This window comes from Megalops cyprinoides, chromosome 5 (genome assembly GCF_013368585.1).
Source record: "Megalops cyprinoides isolate fMegCyp1 chromosome 5, fMegCyp1.pri, whole genome shotgun sequence".
In the NCBI taxonomy this organism is placed as follows: Eukaryota; Metazoa; Chordata; class Actinopteri; order Elopiformes; family Megalopidae; genus Megalops; species Megalops cyprinoides.
Genome location: NC_050587.1, coordinates 16,960,447 through 16,984,126, shown reverse-complemented (window position 1 = coordinate 16,984,126; position 23,680 = coordinate 16,960,447). Strand labels below are relative to the sequence as shown.

The window sequence follows — 23,680 nt, the reverse complement described above, 5'->3', positions numbered from 1 at the left end:
CTCATTTCGATGGACATGACAGCATTATAAAAATATTGCTGTGTGAGATGTGGAAGGTAATACAGTACGCACTCCCAGGGTTATTTGAAGCACATTACCGTACAGGACACAATAACCTTTGACCAGAGACATCTAGCACACAGCACACAACGCCACAATCCTCTGCCCAGGCATTAAACAGGCCTCTAACATGGATTCAATCGACTGCCTCACTGTCTGCAATGGATTCCTGTTCTCAATGAGCCCCATTACAGTCCTGCCTCCTCTAAACACCCTCAGCAAAGTCAGCCAACCCTGATCCTTGGTTATGAGTCACAGCATCATTGAGACTAGTGTGGTCCAATGCCACATGTTCCCAAAGGGGGGGTTCAAACTGGTCGGCTTCACAACTGTGTAACACACAGCATCTGCTCAAAACATTCTGAGCCTGCTGTGCAATAGATAGAGAACCCTATCAACAAACGGCATCTGCACAGAAACAGTAAGTGTTATTCTCCTGTCCTTCTGTACAACGGCTAGATACCCCTAGCAGAGGAGAGCACATCATAGCCTCCAGGTAGTGACATTACACTTCGTAGGAGACCACCACACATTGAACACGTGTTACTTCAGTGTTAAATCACAGACAAACTAGACCAAGGCAGTGGGCTACAAGGTGAAGAGGAGCAGATTGTAATTGTTATGTTAGATAAACAATAAAGCTTTTTAGCCATATATATATATATATATATATAGTGTGTATTTATACTGTATATACCATAGCCATTTTCAGAGTACATGTGAGATCAAACACAATGAAAGTAGTACACCTAGGACAGCAATGTAGTCTTGTCCAGTTCTTTTTTTCACCTGTTTCAAGGTATTTTTTTTAAACATTTTTAACTGTCTAATATCCTCATTATACACTGGTGTCATAATGCTTTACACTATTCTCATATCCAGGATGACTTACATTTTATTTTCATACTATGCGCTACTATAGCTGGATATTTACTGTTTAAATACCCTTCTGAAGAGCAGAAACTGCTTTTCCAAGTCTGGAAATCAAACTCACAATCTTTTGTTTACGAGCCTTATTCTTTAGGGACTACACTGAACTTCCCATTGTTAAAGCACCAGTCATATCATTTAATTTACTTTAGTCAATTATTACTTACGATAAAGCATTATCAGAACAGCAGCAGTGATAAAGAGTTTTGGCATGCATTTTCAGGTGTAGGTGAGTGAAGGTACCACTGACACTGTCTTTTTGATGCTGATGAAAGATATGTTTTATAGTTCACATATAGTTGCAACTAAGCGGCTGCCAAACTTTTGAAACCTCTGCCAGATTACTGCATTCCAATCATGTGAAAATCAGTGTCAGATTGCTCACTTTCTTTGTGTTCTTTCAACTTTGACAAGTATGTTTGTACTTACCTAATTGTGAGACTATAGCTATGAGAGACTATATGTGTTTGTTAAAAAAAAACTGAATTAAGCACCTAGCACAAACAAACCAAAACAGAAAAGTAATGATGAGAGAATGCCGGAGTACAGTTCTTTGGTTTGACTTGGCAGCGCGGCCTCTTGGAAGTGTTTCATATCCTTCTTAGAGAGAGGTGAGTGAGTGCATTTGGCAAGGTTAGCTGGTCTGCTGCCACATCACATTAAAATAGCAATGTAGCCATGGTTTCAGTGCAGATGTGTTGGGATCACATGGCGCAAATAACATGGCAGAGAGGAATGAGGAGGACAGCTGACATGATAAACCGTAGCACAGGAAGACGAGTGAAAAGGTAAAAAAGTCCATAAATCGAAGAGAGGTGAGTGCATCTGACACAGCACTGTGCTGAGCGGCATTTTTTTTTTTTTTTTTTGCATCTGCCACCAGAATGAAAACATGGCTACTGTCCAGGATAAACACATGTTTGTTTCAACTGACCAGACCAAATAAAGTCTGGGCTCCTGATTTTTTCCCTAAGTACATTAGTTCAATCAAGGCAAAATGAGGTTAAGGGAAAATAAATCGGTGCAAGGCCCGGAATTAATTCAAAACATTCCCCTCTCGCTAATCGCAAACTGAAAACCCGGTACCTACGGTGCACTTTTTAACTTGTCCATTAATTTAAGTTCAAATTGAGACTATTATTGAAGGGCTGTTATGCTGCTGTTTTCTCGCTTGCTGGCATCTAAAAGGTAAAATTGGACATTGTTTCAAGAGACTTATTAAACTTATCATTTAAGCCCTTGAATATTACTCAACTTCTTATTAAAAGCCAGTACAAATGAATAACAATTAAGTGATACTGTATATGATAATAGATTGTGAATATCTGCAGGAACTGCATAATCCCTAAAATTCACCAGTTATTTGCCATAAGATGAATCTTTCCTGATGAAGTCCCAAACACACAAAGCTTGGAGCATTTCTTTTTGCAATGTGTATCGGCTTTCTAGTTACCATTAAATGAGGTCAAAAATGGTATAAGAAGGCTATTTCTTGCTTATAGGTTTCAAGGTGAACTTGAACAAAATACAGCTAGTGGAGTTGTCTGGTCCATTCTTCTGAGAGCTTCTTATCAAAATGAGCTGGTGATAAATGATAAGGTATAGGAATAAGCCAAAAGTACAGTGTGCACTGGTGATAGATGTGTTAGGTGATGCAAAACTATCCAGATCACAAGTCTAATTTATAGGTCTTAAAATTCAATTAGTTTTGCATTTGCTTAAAAGGAAAACATTCTGCTACTATCAGCACTTGGAAAATTTGAAACTTAGAAGAGACAGGAATTTGTAAGTTCAAATTATGCATCATTTTTGGAACACATTTACCAGCTCCAGTGCACAATTTTAAGAGAATGGAATATCTATCAGGAATATGAAGGGTGGAACATTTCACCCTTATCCAGAGATCTGGAGTGATGCTATGTCCGTTGAAGAGAATAGTGAACATTAGTTGATGAGGATTTTGTGGGGAAATGAGGAAATGCAAAGCATAGCCCCTGTCTTTGACTTTTGACCTTTTCATCCAGATCAAGAAAAAAAGTGCTTTCCCCTCTTTTCCTGAAAATACCTCAAATATAGCCTTAATATTGAGATTGGCAGAATGGCAAAACCTGCAAAGATGTTCTTTTCATTCCAGCCCTTTCATTCTGCATAAGGGGGGGGGGGGGGGCAATGTCAAACATCTATAAAATATCTATACATTACACATTTTAATGACACTAAACATGAATCCCATTGTCTGTATGTAACAATGCAATAACATTATTTGTGCAGGTTGCTGTGGTGATTAAGTTCATTTTCCAGACTCTGAAGAAAACTATGATATTTGAGACTGTTGTGGATTCTGATGATTGCTTGGGAATTTGTGGACTGACTGTTCCCTCTCTGTTTTTGATGAGTCTGTGTGTTACACCCCTCTGGAGAGAATGTGGATCTGTGCTTACCAGATTTCCAGGGTCTACTGCTTTTTATGCACCACAACAACAGAGAGATGTAATGCAGCTTAACTGGATCATAACACAGAGAGGAGAAACAAACATAAAAACCCACAAAGACTTGTTTTCTTTTATGAACACACTTCTATAGAGGTGATTTGCACCATTTCATTCTGTAGGCTAGAAACAGCTGTGTAGTAATCGAGAGCATTTCACTCACTACACGCATACATTCATTCGCACAGAAAAGACAAACAGTGAAAATGAGAAATCACATGGAACATCTCTATATAGTAGACATTCTTCTATTTATTGGCATTCATTGGCAAACAAAAACATATTCCACTTCATATAAAGACTGTGCTTCCTTTACCCATGTTACAGTGACCTGTTATTCTACATTTATTTGGGAAGATACCTTCATCCAGCATGACTAAAAGAATGGATTTCATATTTGTAAGTGTATTTGTGTTGTCTTTGGCTCATTAAGATGAGATAAAAACAAAAAATTCTGGAAATACTCACTTGAAATTGAATTATTGAATTGAATTCAATTGAATTATTGTTTGCATATGCACGCCTTCATGACCTAAATGTAGAATTGTAACATTTTGGGAGGGTAGTTGTGTACAGTATATTGTAAGGTTGCATTAAGTGAGCTGATACTGTATGGTATGGTAGCTCAGTCTCAATGGTAACCATTAATTGGGTAGGTGTGGTATGATATGGTTCAATAATGTAACAAATTTACAGTAATGGTAAATATGGTTGACATATTGACATAGTATGATAAGGGGTAATAATTACTGCGTTTCTGAGAGTATTTGTGAGTGTTTCCATGTTGGTGTGTGTGTGTGTATGTGTGTTTGTGTGCGCATGAGAAAAGTATTTATTTGTGAACCTGTGAGTGTTGCCGGTGTGTTAGCACGTGTGTATGAGTTGGGAGAATGTAAGACTGTGTTTTCTACGAACATGTGGAGTGTGTATATGTGTGAGTGTGTTTGTAAAAAAAAATCTTCAATTTCAGTGTGAACCTGCTTCACCTCATATGCAATTAAAACTGTATCACAGAATATTTGGCACAAGGATGCCCTCTTGTGTTCATGTGTGATACCCCGGACGCAATGCATGCAAGTGGAAAGCCTCTTCATCTTAGTGATTTACACTTATTTTGGTTGGCCTGTATGGAGGACGAAAGCTAACAATAAATAAATAAATGTTGTTTATTTCTGTGTTTTACATTTCTACATTTATTTATTTCTATATTTCCACCTTGCTACAAGTATGTATTTCTATTTCTCAATATGTTAATTTGGTGGGCCATCCTGACCTGATTCTAATGTAGCAATGGTTGAGTATGTACGGGTAGATGTACCAGACATCAACACTCAAAAAGCTGATTGACTTTTCTTGATTTGCATTTATGAATGTTCCGAACCCCCTCTCTCAAATGGTATGGATGTGGTGGACCAGCTTCATAACTTTAAATTCCTTCTCTCCATGTTTGTCAGTTTGGTAAAATCACTGGTAGTACCCCGCTAGTAACATCAGGCAGCGCCCTTTTAACTAGGTGAGAGGATGCTTAAAGGGTGATTGTGCACACCTACTGTAATTAGCTAGTTAGCCACCACGTCTTGACTTTGCCCGGGGGTCAGTAACTCAAATGACAGGAAGATCCAGTTTTTTTTTTTTTTAAAGTCCTAACAACAACACTCTGAGAGAATACATTTTCACCTTCAAGAAATGTTAAAAGAAACCGAGTTGGCAGTTGTTTTGAAAGTCAAATGTTTTAAATTGAATGTTTAAATTTTAGTTGGGAGGAGGATTATTTTATAATTCCCATGAGTGTTCCACTTCTCTCACGAAGAAAAATAGTAGGAAATAGTAAAATTCTGCCAACTACCAACCTCCTTCCCATGACCCAGAAAAATGACCACAAGCACTAGATCACTAAAAGAGTAATCAAGTATACTACAAACACAGAAATAAATAAACAATGAATAAATATAAAAAAAATAATGAACAAAATGAATAAATGAAAATTAAATGCATGATCCATATTTATTTCTGTATTTATTCTTCATATTTTTATTTGTTCATTCATTTATTTAGTCATTTATTCATTCATTTAATTTATTTATGCATTTATTCTAAGCATTTATTTATTTATTTTAAATAAGTAGGCTTTTATCCTCCTTAGGACTGAGAATGAAATAAGTGAAAATGTCTCAGATATGAACAGCTCAGAGTTTTTGTATTTTATTTTATATTTTTTGTAGCCTCTCGCATTTCCAATGGCCAGTCATACACTCATCAGTCCGGAACCAAAACCAATAGATATGTAAATATACTTTGAAAGATTATGAATTATAGATGAGGTGTGGAACCAAAATTTAGCTGTTTCATCATATTTGATCTTTTCTTTCTGAACCAATACAAATGTTGAGGATGCATGGAATTACAATGTCCCCCATTCAATACTAAATACCAACATGGTGATTCTGGGAATTCTATATTTTGATTGGCTAGCTATTCTGAGTTTAGTTACCACAGCCTTCAATAACAGGTTTCAAAGGACTACATACATGCAAAAACGGCTTCTTTAGATTGATGAAAAGAACCAACATGTAGAGGAACGTATTAATCACATGTTGCAGAACTGTGGACAATCTAGGACAGGGTTTTATTATTTAGCCTTGCAAAAGAAAAGTGTCTCCAATAGCAAGGTTGGATTAAAAATATGCTGCATTTATGTTTAAAGTGGCATGTGTAAATGGTTGGGTTTACACCTCTATACACCTCCATCTCAACATTGTCAACCTTAATATAGACCATTTCATGCTCTGAATGGATTATGATGACTTCATCTGCGGATCTGAAAATCTCCCACATGATGTGCAGTATGCCATTGCTTTTTTTTTTTAAAAAAAAAGGAAAGAATGTGGTTTTCCATTTTCACAGACAGAGTCCGGTGTTGACAAGTTAAGCGTAAGGAACGTAGTTGAAAAGTTACATTAGTAGCATACATTTATTTTAAACTTGTCTTTTTCACACTTGCCATTTCCTGTATTACATAAGTAATGATGGTTTCAGCATAAGTAACGATGGCTCAGCCAATACATGGTATAAAGTAAATGAAGTGCCGTGTGCACTAATGTTACAGAAGTGGACAAATATCACAAGGACAACAGATTGCTCCTGGAGTGTTGAGTTTTGACAGTTTTACAGTCATCAAAATTGTATTTCATTTCCAGGTTGCAGCTGGATTTTATCACAGCTTCAAAACTCCTGTTTTGAGTAAGTGGTATAGTGAAGATGAATTATTAAAATAAAACAATGTTTGCAATATTGCCTATTATTTCTTAAGTAGGTTTACACAGTGAAGATTACGTTGTGCCTATGAGACATATTCAGCCTTATTTATTGATAAAATGTTGAATGACAGAACTAAATGTTTGTAGTGAGCATATACCTTTTCATCAAGACAAATATAGACTGGTTCTTGATGGTAGGTTGCAGAAGTTCATTAAGCTGTCATCTATAGCGGTTTTCAGTACAAATTAAGTTGTTGGATGTCTAATTGCATGGATCCATCACTTTATGGATCAAGATAAAGAAAAAACCTCCTCAAAGCCATACCTTGCAGAAAGGATGCTGGGTTGAATGTATTAAGGATGACTAAAACTCTGTATTATGCCATTGATAGGTAATTTTTATTGAATAGCTGAAATGGAGCCATCATTGTGCAAAAAAGTCAGGCTACAGCAGCAGAGGTCCTACGGGAGAAAGTAATGAAACACTTGACGATATTTAATACTCAGGCAGTCTTGATATAAAGCCCAACATTTATCTGCATGAAACACGAGACATTTAATACTGTATAGAGCTGAGGTCAAACCACTTGGGGGTCTCTGTGACACAAACATGACTTACATCCTTTGCACACAGCATCTGCCGTGTTGTGTAAATCCACCACCAGAACATCGATACAGATAGACTCAAACTCCCGAATTATTGACAGAACGACGTTGCACGACAGTTACAGACTCTGAGCGCAAAATGCAATACGCAGAGAAGGAGCTCGATTCGGTCGGACACGGCAGCCATGCGCGTTGAAACCACGTTAGATGCACTGTGAGAAAGAGACTCAGGCTTGTTCAGACTCTTTGCAACCCTGACGATACAAGATCACTGGGGCGGAAACGAAACAGCCAAATGTACTGACATTTCTGCACTAGAGTGCTGTTGAATGATTTGTTGAGTGGCCATGCATTACCTAAAATATATACAGGAATACTTTGATGAAGAAGCGAAGCGCTGAACATGGTGTTTCTGCCAGTGTGCGATTTTCCTTTCATTCCTTCCGCTGGATTTTTCATGGTTCTTTCAGGCAACGTTAAGCTTTCCTTTCCGCGTATCGGAGTGAAGAGGCCGGTCATGTTTCCGCCTTCATTCTGGGCGCATGAACTGTCTTTACCACCTTACTGTTGCATTTCACTTCCAAGTCTGTGCTTTCAGAGAGGTTGTCTTTGGACTCATTCTTTTTCTGAAAAAAAAAAAAAAAAAAAAAAAAAAAAAACAAAAACTGAATGAGGGTCACACCCAAGAAAAGATCTGATCCACATGAGTATTCGAAAACAAAATGACTTTCTCTGATGGACAGATCTGTGTTCATATATGTTTGAGCATTTAATTTTTTTCCCTGTGTGGTCTACAAGACTGATGAAGGCAAATCTGCAAATCCTGCATTCCACACAAAAGAAAACACGTGGGTGGCTTATCTCATTCAATGGCTTATGTCTTTTTGCCAGGACTCCCGTACAATGGAATTTCTTGAAAGACTGTCTCAAAAGACTGGAAATGTGTATACTTTTGTGCCGTGAGGTCACTGGAATGGGTTTATTCATTATCTCATTTCTCTGTCCCTTGTCTGTCTGACAATTTCATTGACTATCTTGTTACTGTTGTTAAATGTATAAGAGGTGGTATAGTGGCATATGTGTTTTTGAGAGGTATATTTGCCAAATTAGGGATTTATAAATCATCAAATATGGATGTGAAATTGAGGATTGAATGATGAATGATTATAAATATATAAAGGAATATAAAAGTTATAACATATGACAATGACATACATATGACTATCACCTCACCTACTTCAATGAGCAGCTATGTACATAATAAAGTATATATTCTGATAGCAATAGGGGTTATAGCGTTGTTTGCACTATAGGATATAAAGACACCAGCAAATTTTCAGCCAGGGTAGTGATTTGAGCTTAGACACATTAGCGGGTAATCTACCCATAATGCACAGCTGCCACATGGGTGTGGTGTAACAGGTGTGGTAGGCAAAGACCTCTGGGGCTCACCTGCTGAGAGGGAGGGGCACCAGAGCCATGGGCATCACCTGTACGAGTCACAGGCAAAGGGGGCACAAGATCTGTCCGAGAGCTTGTGGTGGAGGAAAAAAGAGAAATGACAACAGGGTGAGGGGCCATCTTGGTCCATCGAACAAGAGAACTGTACACTCAAGAGCATCTAACTGCAATGTGCTTTGTCTATAAGTATTAGATGTTTTACTTTTTCAATAGCTGCACAAGCTTTTTCCAGCAACCCCAAACCTCATACCATAAGAAACAATCACAAAACAGTTTGACTTGATTTGCTTTAAATTTAAGCCTGAATCTCTCCTTTCCTCACAGATCAGTTCACAGTACATGCTGGTTCTCGTGCCATTTGTGAACAGTGGTCCTGTTTCAACCTTAAGTCCTGAAACCTATTTTGCCTCGGTGCAGCAGGACTTACTTGACCTCGGAGAGCACGGACCGCTCTCCGTCGGAGCACTGGGACCTCCTGTACTGCCGGAAGCTCCTGGGCGAGTGGGAGTGTCGTATTCGGATCGGGTCACCTTGAGTTCTGAAGCGGAGCAATCAACATGCCAGATGTAAGACCATATGCACTTCAGAGGAGCTTGCGATTAGGCTATCCTGCTTGGTATACCAAAGTCACCACACTATCACCCCTCTCCATTCAATATTGCCTTCAGACCTCAGTGGTGGAATAAGTGTAGGTCACTCCTATGGAAAATTACTGCATTTACATGTACCACAGCCGCAGAGGGGAGGATTTTTAAAAAGTGTGATTCTGAATAATTCATGTGATGTGATGAATAACTTTGTCTTGCTCTGCATTTCAAAAAGGGGAAGGGGACTGACCCAGTTTGGATGTGATCATTTTCACCGTTGTCATTTTGTAAAAGAATATGCACATGCGTTATCTATTATTGCAGTTTACATTATAACAAACAGTTTATATTCGATCCAAGTCCAAATTCATCATTCACTTATAATCTGGGACTTTGAGTTAGCTACTCATTTTTATTTAGTGAAACTTAAAAAAACCTGCTTTGGGTATATCCAAAAAAAGCAACTGAAGGTCAGAGCTTGTTGCAACTCAGTATTAGCTTGCTGGCACTGAATTTGGTCTTAACTCCACTGTATACATGAGCTGCCATTTCATTTAAATTGCAATGGAGAGAAGCAAAGAGGGGAAGACTGCACTCACTCCACTTTCTTATAGGGGATCTCCTTCAGCTGTTCCTCAGTAAGGCCAGAAGGATCCACCAGCTCTTTCCTGGAAGAGAAACAGGCCGTTTGTTTATGGGCATGTTTAAAGTGCTGCCACAGAGGGATTAGGACCCGGCCATTCTGTGGAGATGACAGCTTTAAACAAGAGGATCAACGAGTATGAAACCTACTGAATATGCTTCCACAGTTGTTCTTTCGCCTGGACATCTGGACTTCTCCTGTAAGGAATAAATGCACAGAATATAAGAGGAAAAAGAGAAATCACTTTCCTCTTTGTTTTGTTTGGTTTAATACTTAAAAGGGCAGTGGGGAAGAGTTCATCATATTGTATTTCTGTGCTTGATATATGATTGGGTCCACCCTTGAAATACTGAATTTAATAAAGTATGTCCGAACGTACTTCAGATCTCTTGCTCAAGGAAGAACTGGCAGGTATATTGGAAGTATAACACAGACTAAAGGACATAAGAGTAGGTGTCATTTTGGGGAAAAGTATGAGCTTCAGGCCTAAATGATCCCATGTCGCACATACTCAGTATGACTGGAGTATTTCAGTACACTGTGCAGTAAGTGTTCATGCATTTCAGGACCATTAGAGTCACATATACACATAAACGGACATGTAAACATAAAAGGTGTCACTGCACTACCCCCTGAATGCCACACGGGGGAGATTGAGATACCTTCATTCTGCAACCTGAGAGTCACTTGCTTTACTAAACCTATTCCACTGACAGCACACAGCTACCTCCTCCTCATTGACCAAATGGACAAATCAACCCCTGAGCTACAGAATTAAACTGCATAGAGTGCTAAGACACACACACACACACACACACACACACACACACACACACACACACACATACCTGCAGAGTACAAACTAATATAAATTCTTGAAAAGAAACTGTGAAGGGAGGCTCTATTGGAAATTAGTTAAGAGGTAAATTTCAAACCGAAAAGAGGATGTATTTGTTCAATCAGAGTTTAATTCAGTGGAACAATTTACCAGCATTCAGAGTGGAAGTAGAGATGCAGAGAGTGTTCTTGACCAGACTTAACACACTGCTGTATACACTTTAGACCACAGTCGAAAACGACATGCCTGCTTGGGATGAAGAACCTGTTCTCATTAAATGCCTTATATTCTTATTGGTTTCTGTTTTTAATTTAGTTCAACAGTGATAATAAAAACTGAGCTTCAAAGCATTACAAAAAACACTAATGGGCATGAAACCTTACTGTTTAAAGCTTATTTCCCTGTGATGAAAATGAATTTTGAGTAACTCAGTTTCATACTCTTGTGCGATACAGCGGTTGTTTTGAGTCTATGCTGTTAATGAGGTATGAATCCAAAGAGCTTTGAAACTGACAGATTGGTAGACTGACAGCTACATGCTTCCTTTGCTATTGTCTTGTAATTTTGTGTGCAGCGATTTGGTGGCATCTGTATAAACTGATGGTTTTTGCCTTCAGTGTAATTAAACAAAGGACATGTTTGCAGCTTTTAAAATACAATTAATTATGGGTTTATGGTGCTCATATGGTGTAGAAAAGTAAAGCACTGTGTACACTTGTGTCAGTAGAGTTTCATGTAACATTGTAACTCCAACTTAACAAGAAATGCAAATACTAAGATTAAATAACAATGACACACTGCAGTCACAGCTGCACAAAGACACATGAAGCAGAATATTGTAGGAAGTTTTTTAAAAATGCAATTGGCAGTTGAAGCCAGCTGTGTTTACCTTCCATACAGGCTTGTTTTACTGTTAAACCCTTTCAGCTATGCCAATTAAAGACCTTTGTGTTTGTGCAATGTGTTTTCAATGTACAAACTTTCATTATAGAGCTAAAACGCCACAGCTGTAATTAAAATAGGCAGCCTTAAAGAACTGAGGTTTTTATGCATTATGTAAGGGGAACAGATGAAAGTATCTTTAGTAATACCCTTTCAATTTCACATAATGGCCTCTGATATGCTGTGTGCATCCCCACTTTGAGTGATAAAAGCCCTTTTCTGCTGCTGTCGGAGTGGGAGAAACACAGAGTTAAGTGAAGTCAACTGTAAGGCTTATAATCCCCTCCCCAGTCTCATTTTATCAGCTGGTTCAAAGCACTGTCAATAAAAGCTTGGCAGAGCCGTAAGAGGACTACCACTCAAGCACAGTTAACACAGTCTTTCATTAAAGGGTTTTAACTATCTGTAACTATGGAAATAGGCCTGACATAATGGCACTGCCAATGATTAAATAATATTATGCACTATTCAATTGATTATGTATAATTAAAATTGATTAATTAGACTAAATGCACTTACATTTTATGTCCATTTCTTATCAATTTAAACAACAACAACAAAAAAACCCAGTCACACATCTAATATCACCCACTCTAAAACAAAAGGTGTATAATGGAATTCTCTTGAAATGCATCTAGTTCTGCGTATAACTATAGCTGACAAACACATACACATAAACACACACACACACACACACACACACGCACACGTCTTCTCCTGGGTTCATGATTGTTAACCAGTATGCTGATGAAACGAATTAATCCAGCAATCAGCATTTGCTGGGAACTGACTGGGAAATGAGAAGTGTGTCTCAGGCGCTGGTCGGGACTGTGTGTTGGGACGACACTGAGCGTGTTGCCCTGGGGAGTGGTATATGTGTAGTATGACGATCTTACGATCGGGAGCGGTGTCTGGAGCGTCGGTAGTTGGGGTCGTTCTGCGACCTCTCCTTCTGCCGGCGGAGCACGGCCTCCCACTGGGGGGCAGAATCCACCATCTCGTTCTCCTGCCGAGACCTGCCACGCACACACACAGGCACACACCCGCACATGCACAACGTTACAGGGTATGCTCCGCTACAAATTTCACTAAACTGCAGCTAGACATACACCAGATCTCCCTCTGAGCCACAGACGATAGCTGCGCATACCAGTACTATCTTTCTGTGTACACACTCAATCCGACAGACACTTACAGGACCAATTTCACCGTGAAGTACATGCAAACAACTCTTACAGGTCTTCAACTAAACAAACAGGTGTGCTCTCCCTGTACATACGTACTTATACACACTCGTACACACCCACACCGATATAATCATCTGACATGAACAGTACATTTAAGACTTTGCAACTGTCAATACAGCACCAACTAAAGAGCTACATACTAGTACACTGCTGTCTTTGTTGACACAGGTTATCACTGTATAGATTATGTTACCATTTCAGTCAAATATCCAATATCCATACACACTCAATTAATTTTACACATTATTTCCCCTTTTCAGCAAATTGCATGTTCAAACCAAAATTATGAATGTTAGGAAATACAGACATCAAAAATATTTTTTCTCGTGGCCAGAACCACTAAAAGTATGCATTTATGTATAAGTCAAATTCATGTCCATCAAAGTGTATTCTAGATCAGATGAAACCAGATTAAAATGAATGATGTTTCCCACAGAGGCTCCAGTTCAGTAGCACTGTGCAGAAGTCCTGTGAAGTCTCTGATTTCCCCTGGGGCTCTCATGTAATTACTTAAACAGCCATACCAGTGGTCAGCCAGCAGGAAGGAGTCCCGAGGATTTATTTATTTAAGTACAAAGGATTTATGGGGATCTCACCTCTAAACCTCTTCTCATCATCCACATGTGCATAGTTCTCACAGCTTTTACAAAAATGGAGAATGACAAGAGTAATATAGCAGAGGTCATTATCAATACGTGTTGATATTGGATATTTTGTGAAAACAATTACATAATCCCTTGAGGGACACACACTTTGACATATATCACTGGTCGTTTACTACAGACACACAAATGCAACTTCTACTGGGGTGGATTGCTGCACAAACACAATTGTACCATTTCTCTGCCATTTTCTTTCTCTTTTCCCTGCCACAGAATGGAATAAGGAAATTGAAAGATTTAACTGCGGTAGCAGAACAACTCAGACATCTCTCAAAATGTCAGCAGTTACTGGCAAAGTCCCATATGGATGTAAGATGTGTGGGAAAGAAGTCAAAATTTGACAGCAAATAGTCTACTGTTGGTTGTGTCCGCATGGTTTGTCTTGTTCTCTGTATGTGGTTTGACCATTGTTAACCTTAAATTGTTACACAAGACTATCCAGCCGTGAATGACAGACTTAAATAATTGAATGGTGAAGAGGCCTACCTGTTTCTTTTCTTCCGGTGATCCCTGCTGGAATTCTCCGATTCGCTGCCACTGCTGGTGTTGCCACGGGAACGTGACCTGGGGAGAAATACAGATACAGAGAGAGAGAGAAAGAGAGATAATATTAGTTAATACCTGCTATAGGAATGACATTTCTTCTTTCTTAAGTATCTGTTGTATTTTATATGTTCAAACAATTCCAAACCTCAATTAGACCTAATGTTGGTACTGTTTTTTTCCACATATGTTAGAAATTTACATTAAGTGTGACTGTGATGTTTCAATGTTTTATTTAGAGAAAATGGGTTTGGAAAAATCTTTAATCAGCAGTAATTTAAATGTTTTGCTGATTAAATGTTCCGTTAATCCACCCAACTTCTTGTTATTGCCATTTTTACTACTTAGGCTTATCTCACTGCGACAACCTCTTCACTTGTGGGAGTGCAGGCGTGGCTAATACACCCTATGACACCCCTTGCCAGGGTGTCTGTTTTTCACACTACAGTCCCACAGTGCACTAGAGTGAAGTAGGCATTAACTGGAGGATGGGCGCTGTTCCACTGATGTCGACCAACGCAACTCACAGGCCCCTGAAGAACCACAGAGTATTCAGAGCAGTGTGACAAGGGAACCTTGGCCAATCAACCCATCCCTATCCCCAGCGCAGCCAATTTGTTCTCGGCCCGGGCTCGCCGCCATTGTCAGCAGATGACACGGCTGGTTTCAAACCTTGGCCATAGGGCTCAGGCTGCACTCAGAATGAATGCATTGTAGAATAATTTTAATATTTCAATATGAACACAAATTGGAGTATAGTGTTTGTCTTTCAGATGCAAATTGTGAATCGGTCATTTCAATTTCACACTCACACACTACACACGCAGAGACAAAAATACAGCCACACACATGCTCGTCAAACACAACGACATGCACATACACACTCACAAATACCGATGTCATGGAAAATATATTACTTCCATTGTTAATTATATGTGAGAATTACAGGAAGCACTCTCCTCGGCAAACAATATTTTTCCTGGAGCTTTAAAATTCCTCATTAAAAACACACAAGAATTTTTGTAATAATGCACCATGCTCGGTAAACAGCATCAGTCATTATAAATATTTTGTTCCTGTCATAGTAGTTACAATGGTTTATGAACTATTTATTCCGAAGGTGAAAAGTAATTCAACATCTCAGAATGGACAGCCACACTGAACTGAAACAGAGGTGGTAATAGCAGGGCGGTTGGAAGTGCTCTTTACCTTCTCCGCTGCTGTTTGGTCTCTGGATCCTCGCTGCTCTGGCCTTTCCTGAGACACAACAGCAGAGTTGGAATATATTCAGACCTTAAGTGGGAGACTGATTCAGCGCTTTTTGATACATGAGTACTTATTCATGTATTCACGGGCTTGCTTTCATCCTACTGAGACTTGGTGGTATCTAATAGAATTTCTCACTGCAGCCAGAGGCACGAGGCAAGACAATATTCATTATGAAGTTCCCGTTCTCTGCCGCTAGCCATTCAACTGAAAGAAAATGGTTTCAAAATGCATTTCCAATTCGTTTCCTATATGATTTAAAGGCTCTGAATTACATTCTTTGGGGCAATCTCAGTAGTGGCAATGCTTTTTCATGAAACCTTTACAATATACAGCATTACATTTGTGATTTTACACAAATTGACATGTTGGAAATGTTGTAAAAGATGTGCTTGACTTAACTGGGCTAAATATTTGCAGAACATATTTCTTTTTTATTTTTCTCCTCAAAAAGAACAGTGTGTGACAATGGTATCAATGTATTAACATTTTTACAGGATGACTTTAAACTGATGCAGCAGATTAAGATTTGCTGTATGTATTGCTATGGAGTCACACATTAAATAATTTAACTAATTTTGACATATAGTATGAAATGCTATAAATCAGTTAGTATCACATATTCTTCATTTTATTTATATAATAACATTTGGTGTATTCAATTATCAGACCAATAATAATAATAATCACATAATAATATATAATCATCAACTAATATCTTGCTCATTCTAGCTACACAAGGTATATACAACAACTGCCATGTTCTTTCCACATACCACCACTAGAGGGAGAAGTGCTCCTGTTACAACCAGACTAGGCAGTTCTCATTCTATCCAATAGAGAATGAATGATCCCAAAGGGCCTCTCTGAACTTCATGAATTTTCATGGAAATTTCAGCTGACAGTACATAAGCAATGAATTATTTTGTATTACCATGCCAGTATCAGTGTGAAGGATAATTTGTGCCAAAAAGTCAAAAGAAATGTTAAATGAGGCACAGGAATGGCAGAAAAGGAATGCAAAAAGTGAAGAGATGTGGAGCAAGAAAAGCCCATGTCTCCAGTGAGCAAATGACAGATTGCCTGTCTTCTTGTGACAGAACGAGGAGAACAAATGGAAAAAACGAGGAACTGTGATATTTCACACTGAAATGTCATGTAAATGTGTGTAATTAAAGATAAATGCGTTTTTATTTTCCTTCTTTAACTTTTTTTATATTTTACATTCCTTTTCCTCATTGGCTAGTCTTGTTCCTTGTCAAACATTCCTTTTGGATTTTAGCACAAAGTGCTCTCCATACTCCAGGATGGAATGTAAAATACTATTGATGTAAGTTTAAGTAATACCTTCCTTCGCAGCAGATATAGGTAAAATGTCCTCACCATAACACCCTGGCTCTTTCCCAAGTAACACACTAGGTTATTACAGCTGTTAAAATTCCTGTATTTATGTTGTCTGTATTTCATTGTAACATTACACATGGATAATAGCACCATTCAATAATATGTTTTTCTATCATGTTTTGAGTATCTAAGCTTTGAACGCTTACATTCAAATACAGTAATACCTGTGAAATTAAATGCAAGTGCATTTCAGTATCTTTAAGAATGGTGTGGGGGTAAAAGACAACATATACTCCTCTTACAGTAATATGCTAAATATTGAGAAAACCTGGTGAAAAAAATGAGAAAGCTGGTCAGTACCTGGTGATTGTGATCTCTTTTCTGCTGAAAACTGTGGGGTGAGTGTGGTTAACACTTAATGTAATGTAATGTAACCAGGCCCGGTTTACCTTCTGTCCCCTCCGTGGTACTCTTGAGTGAGGGGCACCCGATACCACGTGCAGGTGGGTGTATCAGTTCACCACATGGAAGCGCCGGTAAATGTGTGCGAGGTCAGAAGGTAGGGGGAAGGGTGGGGCAGAGGTGCACACAGTACCTGCGCCTGGCTGGCTGAGCCGTCTCATTCTCACTGCCCCCTGACGGGGTCCGCCTCCTCGCAGCAGGGAATTTGGGAGACTTGTTTCGCTCGTTGGCTGAATTGTACAGACCGCTGAAAACAAAAAAAAGAGCACATTAAACTTGTACATTCAGGTAAAATTCAACTGTATTTTTCTTATTTTGAAAATGAGATGATAATATGATATTCCAAACAGTGTTTTTACAAAGATACTTCTAGCGCTTCACATGAAACATCAAGGATGAGGTACATCCTGTCTCTCAACTGAGAACAGGAAGACAGGAAGGCACTCCTTGTTGACAAAATGTGCTAGCTGATGGTCACTATGGGGCCTGTCTACAATTCAGCTCTACCTGAAGGAAAACGTTCAAGACTAAAGTAACATGCCAGTAGCTATGAAGAACAGTGTTTGAATATTATGGAAAAACAGTTTGCTCAAATAATCATTATTTAACTTAAAGCAATTAATACATTACATTAAATGATAATATTACATTAAATTATTATTTTATTACTTTTAAAATCTGCTCCAATCCCATCAATAAAGATTTAATATTCTTCAGGGAGCATCATGATTCAATCAACACCTTTTGAAATGGTGCCACACGAGGCAAAGAGAATGAGATGGAAGCAGGTTCAGAGGTCACAATTCAGCTGGGAAATCGCATGAAACTTCTTAAATATATACAGAAAGTGCAAAGACCTCACATTTCCAACAAAGCACTACAGGTCATAGGCATATAGCTGAGTGATTTGTAGAAGGATTCAATTTGGCCCTTAATGGCACATAGCTTTGCAAGCCTCTCAAATGACTCATCTAGCCATTTCATTGTTCGCTCTAGGACTTTCCACAATTTCCGCAGGGAGCGCTAAAGGCTTGAACTTAGTAACACAGGAAATACAAATAAAAATGTGAAAATCGTGACAACACATTACAAAAAGATCCCTGAAGCAAAATCAATATGCATTAAAGGTGATATTCAAACCAGCTCACTGAAATGCAAAATGGTGCACTCAATTACTCTCTGGATAATGCTTTCTTGTAATTAGACAGGCCCTGATGATTCACAATGATGATTCGCTATGAACAGGTTTGGCAGCAGGTTATATTTACGTCAATATCGGCTGTTGTGGGGTTATGAGCTTGAACACAGAAAAGAAAAGCGATTTCTAATTGGGTTGCAACATAACACTGAAATTTAGCTTTGAATGTGTTGTCTTCACATATTTGATGCTCCTAGTGCACTGCGGCATCTGTACTGTGGAACACATTTAATTCTTTGTCTCACCCCTGCCTCGCCACACCTCCCCCTCCCCCTGCCCCCTAATAGGCTCTGTGAAGAGGGGCACACTGAGAAACACATATAAAAGAAAAGTGATGTGCCACACTCAGGAGAGCCTTTGGGGTCCATGGCCTGCAGTTTGGTTTCTTTCACACAGCCAATTCCAGACACAGTGTCTCCAGGCTTGCTCAGCCCCTCTGCCTCCTACACGTGTCTGTGTTCAATTTTTAATGTGGAGGTCACTTCTGAAATTGAAATGAGGCCTGCTCTGAAACTGGGATACCTTGTCTACTGTCAGTCACAGTATCCCCATCATTCCTCACGGCCCCACACTTTCGCTCAGTAAATTATTCTGTGAGAATATTAAATATGTCCTCATTAAGGGATCATGTCACATCTCACCATGGTCAAAAAATATCTTGGTGCAGAGCAGCATCATTCCTCTACGTTTCAATACAATTTTCATTGGTTTGTGTTGACTGAAAGCCACTGAAGGCATTGGAGCATTTTGAAAAAGAGATTAAGCTAAACTGTACACACAAGCAAGGTAGGATCCTTAGGTGCCACTCTGCTGAACAATGGGACTGACTGTAGTTAGGCTTTTCCACACCTGCATCTGCAGCACTGTTTTTGAATCAATGTGGGATTACACACTGCCAATAAAATTGCACATGCTGCATTTGTACTAATGAACAGATATTGATATTTCCACAATAAGTAACAGACGTGCATAATAAATGTACCATAGAAGATGAGTTGAGAATTCCTCCCTCATAATGGGTTATTGACAGGGGCATATTGGGTTTAGTGGCTGAGATGGCAAATATATAAATATAAAAAAATATAAATCTGAACATAAATATGGCTTTGTGGCTAATAATTAGAATTATGGCTAATAATTAGAATATTCGAAGGCTAATAATTAAACACCTAGAAGTTACAGGTATTTTAGGGAACCGCGAAAATGGATTTAAAACCAGAAAATATGCAAAGCTACTGAGATAGCATCATTTAAATAACTATGTACTTCATTTCAAGACCCTTGCCAACAATGGGCAATATTAACAAGCAGAATACCAATGGGCAATACCAATGAGCAGGTGTCAGCCAGCTATGTAGCCAAGAAAAAGCCCTTATTCACTCATTAGCAAGAAGGCAGAAATAAACTCCATATTGCCCCTGAGTAAATGGAAGCGCCACACTGGCAATAACATGTAAACGTATTTTACAGTGCAGAATGGATCAATTTCTTAGGCTGTAGTTAAGCATTCACTGACTTGGATCACAGTCAGACAATCTGTCCCCAATTAAACGTCTTCTGCACACTGCATGCAGCGTACTACATGTGGAAGAGCAAATTACACGTTCCTGTTCTAGACTTTCTTTTGTTTGTTTCTTGTTTGAATGGTTGCAGCATTCAAATCAAATGCTGAAATTACTGGACTGTGAGTGTAAACAAAGAACCGCTCTGATTCTTCATCTGATTTTTTAACAAATCATCGTGAGACAAGTGCTGAAATGAGAGGGTTTGCTGACTTCCCGTGGGTTGTATTTGATTGGGCTAGCCAGCGAGGGTCTGGGTTTGAAGAGCAGCCAAAGATTAAAGAGCTCTGTGTCTCATTGTTAGTATGAAAAGTTGGGCATTTTCATGCATTTTCAACAAAGGAAAATATAATTTCGCCAAGGAGCACTGTGAAGCACTGTGTTCCAACCCGTTCTCTCCCATTAGAACCCCTGGCCATTGATTAAAAAGCAACACATTAACTGCGTAAACATGGCATGAGGAATGAGCAGAAAGGCTACCCACAAGGCACTAATGCAGCCCATTATGTTTTGCTAACAGTAATTAACATGGCTGTTAAACTACATCAGGTTCAAACTACATCAGTGCATAATCATGGCAAAACTGGTCTACTGTAACTACAGGTATTATTCCTTCATTACCTTACAGCAACAAACTCTGATACAAGCACATCAATATTACAATCTCCCTACAACACTGGAAATATTTACTGTGGTAATATGATCATTTCAGATTTTTTTTTTATAAGTCACTGTTGAGAGAATTGCCAATCACATGACTGTGAGGTGTTAATTTACAATAAATTGGGGTTTTGTTTATTCATTAGTTCTACTTGTTTTGTTTAGTTTTCCATTTGCATACTAATTTTATGTTGACAAGTTAAATTGCTATAGGGCTCTTTCAAGTATGCAAGTATGCAATTTTACACCTCATCCAGCAAGCAGCCCTGCAGGGCACTTGTGCAGAAGCAGGGCGGTCTCTAAAACAGACCTCTGTGGTGCATTTTCATCCCATGGTGCATTGGGCCTGCCACGCTGGGCTTCTGGACTGCTGTCTGGTTTAGTGGATTTGGAACTGAGGGGACTGAGACAAACAGACAGACAGAAACATTAAAATAAATGGCAGTAATGTTTCACCTTGCAACTATTTCAATGTGCTTCCATGTCTGCCCACTACAATTCTGTGGTTCAGAAAGGAAAATGAACCTTATTTTCACCTGTAACTTGGGCATTTCTTCATACTTGGACTTTTGAACAACTACCTCAGAATTACTTCATTGCTTCGCTTGAAATAAACTCTTGAGATGTCCTTTGAAATTTATTTTGTTGACCAAATGTCTCATACCTTTTTACAGGGGAGGGTGCAATAATTTTAGTTGTTCCTTCACTCTCTCCATTGTCAGTCTTAGCATTTGATCGATTCACGTTGTTGGTTCCTGATCAAAAGGAAAACAGTTTGCAGAGAGTGAGTATGAGTACAGCAGTGGTCTGGAACCTCATAAAATTAGCACATATGCAATAAGTTAGTGTCAGTGTTAGCAGCCTGTAGAATTTTAGTTCAGTGCTTTTTCTTTTGTGCTAATAATCTTAACACGCTTCACTGTGCCCTGTAATAAATCTAACAGCTTGACGTCGGGGTGTATCAAGGAAAGAAAAAAAAAAGCCATTTCTGCTCAGTGATGATTGACTGTGAGTATCTGGTTCAGATTCAGGTTTTTCCCCTGGTTTTCCACTTCAGGCAAAATGAGGTTTATAACACCTCTTGATTACAACCACAATCTATCATATGAAATTGATTTTTTTCTTCATCCTATAAAGATTTTAGAAAGAGTTTAAAGCAACCCAAAACAAACCTCTAAGGTAACAGAAGAATGATCATTAAGATCTGAAGACATACTGCCGCAGCCGACATAAAGCCATATCAGTTGACAAGAGCCGGTGCAGGTGAGATCATTTACAAAGTTACATGGGTGCAGTGTTGCCTGAGGACTTGCACTTCGCGAGCCAGCTGTGAATTTATGAGGCGAGGTTCCCTACTGGAGGCTGAGGTCACGCCGGGGGAGGGAACAGTAATTATTGACCTCAGAAAAGACACTATTACCACAGCCAAGCAGAGGCTCAGAGACAGTGAGGGATCCGCAACTAATTCTGTTATTAGTCAGGCTGCCCTGTGGGAAATAAAAGGCATGAAATCACAGGGTAGCTAGGGCTGATTGGGAACAGTCTGTCTTTCTCCAGCTCATTACAGCAAGGACCCCTCAATAATTATTTACAGCTAATAATCAGAGGCGAATAGCAGAAATCCAGCAACAAAAGAACGAGGGACAATGAGAACAGAGGGTTAGGGCAGAACGCCATCCTGGCTCTTAGCTTATTGAATCCTGCAGACAAAATTACAGAGCTGAGACAGAAAGTGTTTTAATTGCTCTTCCACCATCGCTTCAGCCATGTGTTGGGCTCATTTGAAATATTAAACTACATTTCCCAGCAGGGAAGAGACAGATGCTGTGTAAACAGAAGTATGTGAGTTGCTCAAGTGAAGATAATTGGGATATTTATTGAGGACTTCCATAATTTAATGCTAAGAAGCTGGAAAGTGTGAATTCCACTCATGCTGGAACACACCTGGGCTGCTTCACACTTGGGTAATTAAATAAATGACTACTCTCTCCTCTACCGTGAGATTTAAAACTAGTCAAAATGTCTTAATCCTGTCTTCATTTGTAATTATGGCAGGTCCACTCGACACACTGTCAAATAAAAAGTGGTAGCTCAATTTAATTCTAAGGAAACATTCCATATCCTTAGAATTTAGACAAAGTTACTCTTACAAAAGGACAATGAATAGGCATCCTGCCTAGAACTGTTCCAGTATCAACACAGGAGGGCGTGTGCAAAATATATCAAATGTGGCCAAATTCCACAAATGTTGACTGAGAACATTGACTTGCATTGTTCTGTTTATTTCTTTCTCTAATATGCAGTCATTTAGCAGACATACTTACTCAGAGGAATGTACAAGATAAAAGTACAAAACTGAAAAGATAAAACTGGCTCCAGTTCACCTGATGGTTGTGAGACCCTCTTTGGATACGTCTTGCTGCGGGTCCTGAGAACCTGAAGATCAGGCCGTGGGAGCTGAACAGACTGGTCTCTCCCCATCTGCATGGCGGTTTTTCCACTGGACAAAACAGAGACCAAGAGATGAGACCAAGGCTCTCAGTACCTTCAATCTGTCTAATACCTCCTTTCTCACTGATGTGCAGACATACTGTTATAAGTGCATATGTGGCATCTTGATTTAAAAGGCACCAATGGTTCTAAAAAAAATGCTATGGTTATTTAAGTCTGTGCAGAAAAAGAAACACTTGTATCATCTGAGAGCATCCTTACCAAACTTTCAAACCACAGATGATAACATAACCTACAAGTGCACATGGTGTTAGCCAGTAACAGCAAGAACTTGAAGGCTGGAAGTGAAGCTGCAAAGTCCCTCAATACAGAAAGCAGAGCTCCAATGAAAACAGTCACAAGATAATAATGAAATATGATGAGATATGATGAGAAATGTAAATTATTTAATAATTCCCCTTCCTCTGGAGAC

General features: G+C 39.0%; 1 protein-coding gene across 2 annotated transcripts in view; it reads right to left on the bottom strand.

The window, feature by feature from the left end:
• Positions 1–7,123: 7,123 nt before the first annotated feature.
• Positions 7,124–23,680, bottom strand: part of epb41l4a (erythrocyte membrane protein band 4.1 like 4A) — an 82,935-nt gene continuing 66,378 nt past the window's right edge. For both annotated transcript variants that reach the window (XM_036528935.1, XM_036528936.1), the window contains exons 13-24: positions 23,142–23,257; positions 21,422–21,512; positions 21,068–21,160; positions 17,471–17,584; positions 15,475–15,522; positions 14,209–14,286; positions 12,710–12,829; positions 10,183–10,230; positions 9,990–10,058; positions 9,231–9,341; positions 8,795–8,876; positions 7,124–7,968 (exon numbers count right to left, since the gene is read on the bottom strand). In XM_036528935.1, coding sequence (XP_036384828.1) covers positions 7,858–7,968; positions 8,795–8,876; positions 9,231–9,341; positions 9,990–10,058; positions 10,183–10,230; positions 12,710–12,829; positions 14,209–14,286; positions 15,475–15,522; positions 17,471–17,584; positions 21,068–21,160; positions 21,422–21,512; positions 23,142–23,257 — 1,081 coding nt within the window. In that variant the 3' untranslated portion in view covers positions 7,124–7,857. The remainder of the gene's footprint in view (positions 7,969–8,794; positions 8,877–9,230; positions 9,342–9,989; positions 10,059–10,182; positions 10,231–12,709; positions 12,830–14,208; positions 14,287–15,474; positions 15,523–17,470; positions 17,585–21,067; positions 21,161–21,421; positions 21,513–23,141; positions 23,258–23,680) is intronic.